Source organism: Colobus angolensis, unplaced genomic scaffold, assembly GCF_000951035.1.
Source record: "Colobus angolensis palliatus isolate OR3802 unplaced genomic scaffold, Cang.pa_1.0 Scaffold300, whole genome shotgun sequence".
In the NCBI taxonomy this organism is placed as follows: domain Eukaryota; kingdom Metazoa; phylum Chordata; class Mammalia; order Primates; family Cercopithecidae; genus Colobus; species Colobus angolensis.
This window is the reverse complement of record NW_012116267.1, coordinates 96,830-104,480: the sequence shown is the minus strand read 5'-3', so window position 1 is coordinate 104,480 and position 7,651 is coordinate 96,830. Positions and strand designations below refer to the sequence as shown.

At 44.4% G+C, this 7,651-nt stretch overlaps 1 protein-coding gene across 1 annotated transcript in view; it reads left to right on the top strand.

The window, feature by feature from the left end:
• The window catches only part of CHAF1B (chromatin assembly factor 1, subunit B (p60)), a 29,479-nt gene that overhangs the window by 13,930 nt on the left and 7,898 nt on the right, over window positions 1-7,651 (top strand). The window contains exons 7-8 of the mRNA XM_011950052.1: window positions 1,092-1,185; window positions 7,269-7,356. Coding sequence (XP_011805442.1) covers window positions 1,092-1,185; window positions 7,269-7,356 — 182 coding nt within the window. The remainder of the gene's footprint in view (window positions 1-1,091; window positions 1,186-7,268; window positions 7,357-7,651) is intronic.

Here is a 7,651-nt window from a genome sequence, read left to right as displayed (position 1 = left end):
ATTCAATATATATGAATAGTAATGCCTACTTCCTTGTAGTCTTGAGAATTAAATGCTTGTTTGTTGGGACAGTGTCTGGCTCTGTCACCCAGGCTGGACTGCAGTGACACGATCTCGGCTCACTGCAACCTTCACTTGCTGGGTTCAAGCGGTTCTCCTGCCTCAGCCTCCTGAGTAGCTGGGATTACAGGTGTGCGCCACCACACTCGGGTAATTTTTGTATTTTTAGTAGAGATGGGGTTTTGCTATGTTGGTCAGGCTGGTCTCGAACTCCTGGACTCAAGTGATCCACCTGCCTTGGCCTCCCAAAGTGCTGGAATTATAGGTGTGAGCCACCATGTCTGGCAAATGCTTGATGTTTATAAAATGTCAATAAATAGTAGTAAAAACTGTCCCAGACAGGTGTTCAAGAAATGTTGTTTTAAAAGATTAATGGTTACCAGTTTAATAATCCACAATTTTCTTTTTTTAAAGGGTGCATTTATTAATAGCTGGATGTGGTGGCATGTGCCTATAGTCCCAGCTACTCAGGAGGCTGAGAAGAGAGGATTGCTTTGAGCCCAGAAGTTCTAGGTTGCAGTGACCTATGATTGCGCCACTGCATTCGAGCCTGGGTGACAGAATGAGACTGTCTCTAAAGAGTGCGTTCAGTTGGAAATTCTAAATGAATCCGCACAGATAGAAAGCAGAGGTCTCCTGGTCATCTTCCCACCATCTCCCAGTCTCAAGCCCCAGACATGCCACTGTTGACCCTGTGGTTTGTGTTCTTAAGAGTTTTTAAAAATAATTTTAGAACACATAAAACACACACATATACATATAGCTTTACCTAACAAAAGTGTGTGGTCAGTTTTCATGAATGTTTACCCTTGCGGTGTTGTACAATTATCTGATTTGTAATGTTTCAGTTTCATTTATGATTATATCAACAATAAATGACACTATGTAAAGAAAACCATAGCCACATACAGCAGTTGGGAAGCCTTTATTGTGAGTGTAAAGATTTGGAAAAAGATTTGTAAAAATTAAACTTTGTGTGTAGAAAAGAAAGAAACAAACAAAATAATAAAAATAAATGTTGTGTGCGACAGGCAAGAAGCTACCGGATGTTCCATGACGACAGCATGAAGTCTTTCTTCCGTAGACTGAGTTTCACTCCCGATGGATCTTTGCTCCTCACGCCAGGTGTGTTTTGTAGTTTTGGACTTAAGGGAATGAGGGCTGAGCGGGGATGTCTGCTCCCGTTTTACGCTGCTGCTTATCAGTTCAGTGAATGCTGGTTAGAGTGAGGGTCCCCGACTTACCTGCCCATTGGAACCTCCAGGAGAGCTTAAAAAAAAAAACGCTGGCTCCTGTGTCCCAGCCCCAGAGATTATAGTGTAATTGATCTGGGTGGTGTGGCTTTTGGAATTTTAAGATTTCCAAGTGATTCTAACGTGCAGAAACCTTTGGGAGTTATGAGATTAAAATGATAGGCATTTTCTCTTAGATAAATTTAACTTTTGGCCGGGCATAGTGGTTCACACCTCTAATCTCAGCACTTTGGGAGGCTGAAGTGGGTGGATCACTTGAGGTCAAGAGTTCATGACCAGCCTGGCCAACTTGGTGAAACCCCCTCTTTACTAAAAATACAAAAATTAACTGGGTTTGGTGGCGCATACCTGTAATCCCAGCTACTTGGGAGACTGAGGCAGGAGAATCGCTTGAACCTGGGAGGCGGACAGTGCAATGAGCTGAGGTCCCACCACTGTACTCCAGCCTGGAAAACAGAGTGATAACTCATCTCAATAAAATAAAATAAAATAAAATAAACTTTACTATGTAAACCTTTTAATGAATGCTTTTCCATTCATTAACATGTATATGGAAGTCATAGTGCTAAAGCCAAAAATAAAGCTCCTTTATTGTTTTTATTCTCCGCAATAAAGAAGCGCATTTGTGACAGCATTAGACACATGGACAAACTTGTAAAGCAGCAGTGGTCAAAATCAAAAGGTCAGCCAAGTAAGGACAAGATAGGTTTATTGTCCTTAGGAAGGCAAGGTATTGTCCTTAGGAAGGCCCAGCAAGATAAGGCTCGGCAGTGTTGTGGCCACAGTGTTCTCAGAGGAGAATGTCTGCTCATTGCCATGGCTCCAGGACCATCCTGTGCATAAAGATGACAACATAGCCCAGGGTTGGGCCAAACGGGAGGGCACCGACCAGCTTTGCCACTGAGTCCCACCCCAGCGGAGCCAGGGAGCGCCTGAGAAGGGTGTGAATCACACATGCAGCTGTGTGGGTAGGGCTTTAAAGAACACTGCAGAACATGTGGGAGCGACACTTTGGCTCAAGAAGTCTCAGGCCCAAGAATAAGTAATTGTTTAGGTTGTATGTACTAAAGTTAGTTACTAAACATTTATTAGAAGTTATTCACTAAACCCAGTAATAAATCATTTTTCTTTTTGAGACGGAGTCTCGCTCTGTTGCCCAGGCTGGAATGCAGTGGTGCGATCTCCGCTCACCACTGCAACCTCCGCCTCCCGGGTTCAAGCGATTCTTCTACTTCAGCCTCCTGAGTAGCTGGGATTACAGGCATGGCTACCACTCCCCGCTAATTTTTTCGTATTTTTAGTAGAGACAGGGTTTTGCCATGTTGCTTAGGCTGATCTCAACTCCTGACCTTGTGATCCGCCTGCCTCAGACTCCCCTCACCACTGCAACCTCTGCCTCCCGGGTTCAAGCGATTCTTCTACTTCAGCCTCCTGAGTAGCTGGGATTACAGGCATGGCTACCACTCCCCGCTAATTTTTTTGTATTTTTAGTAGAGACAGGGTTTTGCCATGTTGCTTAGGCTGATCTCAACTCCTGACCTTGTGATCCGCCTGCCTCAGACTCCCAAAGTGCTGGGATTACAGGCATGAGCCACCGCGCCTGGCTTTTTTTTTTTTTTTGAAGGAGTCTCACTTGGTCACCCAAGCTGGAGTGCAGTGGCACCATCTTGGCTCACTGTAGCCTCCACCTCCTGGGTTCAAGCGATTCTCCTGCTTCAGCCTCCTGAGTAGCTGAGATTACAGGCGCCTGCCACCACGACTAGATGATTTTCGTATTTTTAGTAGAGACGGGGTTTCGCCATGTTGGCCAGACTGGTCCCAAACTCCTTATCTCAGGTGATTTGCCCACCTTGGCCTCCCAAAGTGCTGGGATTACAGGTTACAAGTGTGTGAGCCACCGTGCCCGGCCCCAGTATCAAATCCTTTACTAAGTGGCCACTCTAAAAATATTTTCAATTAAAATCAAGCAGGGTGGATGTCTGTTATCAACATTATTATTCTTTGTGGTGTTAGTGTGGGAAAAACAGGAAAATGAAATTACAAAGATCGGAAAAGAAGAGATAAAAAACTGCAATAGGATTGTATTTCTAGAAAATCCAAGAGATTTTAAAAATACTATTAGAATTTTTAAAAGAATTTGATAAGATGGCTGGATAGTGTAAAATATATAAAAATCTGCTATCTTTCGTCTATATTGGCAGGGAGTACTTAGAAATGGAAGGAGGAGAAATATTTTATTCATTGTAGTGCAAAGCCTGCAAAATACATGGAGTAAATTATTTATTTATTTATTTGAGACAGGGTCTCACTCTCTCACCCAGGCTGGACTATAGTGGTGTGATCATGGCCCACTGCATCACTGCAGCCCTGATCTCCTGAGTTCAGGGAATCCTCCCATCTCAGCCTCCCTAGTAGCTGGGACCATGGGCATGTAGCACCATGCCCGGCTAATTTTCTTATTTTTTTGTAGAGACAGGGTCTTGCTGTGTTGCCCAGGCTGGTCTTAAACTCCTGGGCTCAAGCAGCCCTCCCATTTCAGCCTCCCAAAGAGCTGGGATTACAGGTGTGAGCCACCACACCCCGGCAGAAGTAAATTTAATAAGGAAGGGGCAGGACCTTTATGGAGAAGCCTAGAAGGTCTTATTGAAGGTTATAAAACAAGTTCTGAACAAATGGAAAGATATATCATGTTCTAACAATTAACATACCAATTTCATTTCCAAGTAGAATTGCATTAAAGTTTTTTTTTTTTTTTTTTAATTGGATGAAATCTCAGCTTTGTTTAGTAGAATAAATGCTGAAGAATAGCCAAGGAAGTATGAAAAAAACCCAGTGATACTTGGTTGGGAGGGCATTTGCCTCGCTACATGTCGGAAGATACTCTAACACTACTTTTATCCAATCAATATGGTGTTGCTAGAGGACCAAACAAATAGATTAGTGGACCAGAACACAGAGTCCAGAAGAAGATCTCAGGATATAAGGCAATTTAATATATGACCTCAGGTACTGTTCCAGTGGAAAAAAAATCTGTTATTTATTTGTAATTAATTGTATGTTACTTAAGTACTTCTCAAGAGAATTGGACACTGAAGGCAAACAGGACAAGAATATGTCATTAAGAAGGCTGGGAAGTGTTGAGATTGGACAAAGACCTATTCCTCTTTTTTTTGAGACAGAGTTTCACCCTTGTCACCCAGGCTTGAGTGCATTGGCGTGATCTTGGCTCACTGCAACCTCTATCTCCTGGATTCAAGCGATTCTTCTGCCTCAGCCTCCCGAGTAGCTGGGATTATAGGCACCTGCCACCATGCCCAGCTAATTTTTGTATTTTCAGTAGAGACAAGGTTTCACCATGTTGGCCAGGGTGGTCTCGAACTCCTGACCTCAGGCGATCCACCTGCCTCAGCCTCCCAAAGTGCTGGGATTACAGGCGTGAACCACCGCACCTGGCCTCCTCTTTTTTTTTAATTGACAGATGAAATTGTATGTAGTTGTGCACCACATGTTTCGAAGTATACATATGTTGTGGAATGACTAAATCTAGCTAATTAGCATAGCATGATCTCACATAATTAGGATTTCTGTGGTTTGAACACTTTACTCTCTTAGCATTTTTCAGGAATATACTACATTGTTATGAACCATAATCACCATGTTGTACAAGAGATGGATCTTGCAAAGGGAGGACTCTATTATTGAATGAGTAGTGTTGGGGTAGCCAGCTATGTGGAAGAAGATAAAACTGGACCCCTTGCCTGGATATAAAAAATAAATTCCAGGTGAATTCAGTACTTAAACACAAAAGGTAAAAATAGAAAACTCTTGTAAGGAAATATAAGAGGACATTCTAGGAATGGAGAAGACCCAATTAAGACTGGAAACTGGCCGGGCGTGGTGGCTCAAGATCCCAGCACTCTGGGAGGCCAAGGGGGGGGAGGGGGTGGATCATCTGAGGTCTGGAGTTCAAGACCAGCCTGGCCAACATGGCAAAACCCCGTCTCTACTAAAAATACAAAAATTAGCCAGGCGTGGTGATACACACCTGTAGTCCCAGCTACTCAGGAGGCTGAGGCAGGAGAATTGCTCCAACCCAGGAGGCAGAGGTTGCAGTGAGCCAAGATCGCGCCAATGCACTCCAGCCTGGGCAACAGAGTGAGATTCTGTCTCAAAAACAAAACAAAACAAAACAAAAAACTGTATGTTCAAGTATGCTTATTGCAAGCATTGTTTATAGTGGTAAAAAACCAAAAGCAAATAAATACTCATTAATAGAGGTTAGGTGAATGAATCTTGCAGTAAATATTATGCAGCTACAAAAAAATAATGCATCAGTGCTATGCAAGTTAATTTTCATGAGTAGTGGATTGAAACAAGCAAAATAAGGAGAAGTGTCAACAATACCCTGCTTTGTAAAACAAATGGACTAAATAAAAAAAAAATCCTCCGCCGGGTGTGGTGGCTCATGCCTGTAATCCCAGCACTTTGGGAGGCCAAGGCGGGTGGATCATGAGGTCAGGAGATCGAGACCATCCTGGCAAACACGGTGAAATCCCGTCTCTACTAAAATTACAAAAAGATTCGCCAGGTGTGGTGGTGGGCGCCTGTAGTCCCAGCTACTCAGGAGGCTGAGGCAGGAGAATGGCGTGAACCCGGGAGGCAGAGCTTGCAGTGAGCCGAGATCGTGCCCCTGCACTCCAGCCTGGGCGACAGAGCTAGACTCCGTCTCAAAAAAAAAAAAAATCATAGAGGTATATATGTGATTGAGTTATAACTGATTGTAATGATTTTGTGAGCATGGGGGAAATATACAGATGACATAATGGTTTGTTGAATGTTAAAATGGATTTCTTGGGGATGGAAGAATGGAGTGGCATGAAAAGAGGGGCCTGGGTGCAGTGGCTCATGCCTGTAATCCCAGAACTTTGGGAGGCCAGGAAGGGCAGATCACTTGAGGTCAGGAGTTCGAGACCACTCTGGCCAACATGGTGAAACCCCATCTCTACTAAAAATACAAAAATTAGCCAGACATCGTGGCAGGCACCTGTAATCCTAGCTAGTCAGGAGGCTGAGGCAGGAGAATTGCTTGAACCCTGGAGGTGGAGGTTGCAGTGAGCCAAGATCACGCCACTGCACTCCAGCCTGGGTGACAGAGCAAGACTCTGTCTCAAAAGAAAAGAGGGCAGCTATGTAGAATGTATTAATAATAATAATAATAAAAGACTATTGATACTGTCTACTGCCCTCCCTGGTAGATATGAAACGGTCATATGTAAAGTTGTGTGTGTGTTTATGTATCAAGAAATAACATAAAACGGAGATGTTTCCAAGAGCAGCAGTATATGATGGTCACTCTGACAGGGCTGAACTGTTTTAAGTACGGCACGGGGTGAATGGAGAAGAGCTCTCAGATGGGGACTGTTCCCTAGAGCAAAGTCAGGTTCTGAAGGAGGCTGGAGGTTTCAGCAGAGGGCAAGGTCTCCTGGCAGCCTCATGCTGGATAGGGAAGTTGGGGAAAGGCTAGTCTCAGCCTTTGGATGGCATCCAAGGCTGGAATCCAGGGAATAGAGATGAGGCTCCTAGGGAGAAAGGAGCCTGGGCAGCTGAATCTAGTCACGGTGCTTCAATCGAGGAATTGCCTGGAGGCTCAAAGGTGCCCTGTGGCAAAGGCTCACTATGTTCTCCTGGCCCAAGATCAGAACCAGGTCCCCGGGGACTGCCCACAGGTAGGTGGAGATGACAGGTAGGTAGAACTGGAGTAAAGGCCGAGACCAGACAGTGCTGGAATATTTGTTTTTGTGCTCAGTCACAACATTGTCTAGAGAATATAACTTCAGGGGGAGCTATTTTGCAAACCGGAACTGAAGGCTCTTGAGTTTCCATTGGTGAACAGAACAGAACAGTTTGCTGAAACAGTGACTTTTCTTTCCTCTCCCTCCCTTTCCTGCTCCCCAGCTGGATGTGTGGAATCTGGTGAAAATGTAATGAATACTACTTATGTTTTCTCCAGGAAGAATCTTAAAAGGTATGCAGTCAAGGAAATGTTTGAAATATTTACCTTTTTCTTAGATGGAGTTTCGCTCTTATTGCACATGCTGGGGTACAGTGGTGCTTTCTCTGCTCACTGCAACCTCTGCCTCCCGGGTTCAAGTGGTTCTCCTGCCTCAGCCTCCTGACTAGCTGGGATTACCGGTGGCGGGCCGCCACCACCCCCAGCTAATTTTTCTATTTTTAGTAGAGATGAAGTTTCACCATGTTGGCCAGGCTGGTTTCAAACTCCTGACCTCAAGTGATTCGCTTGCTTCAGCCTCCCAAAGTGCTGGGAATACAGGCATGAG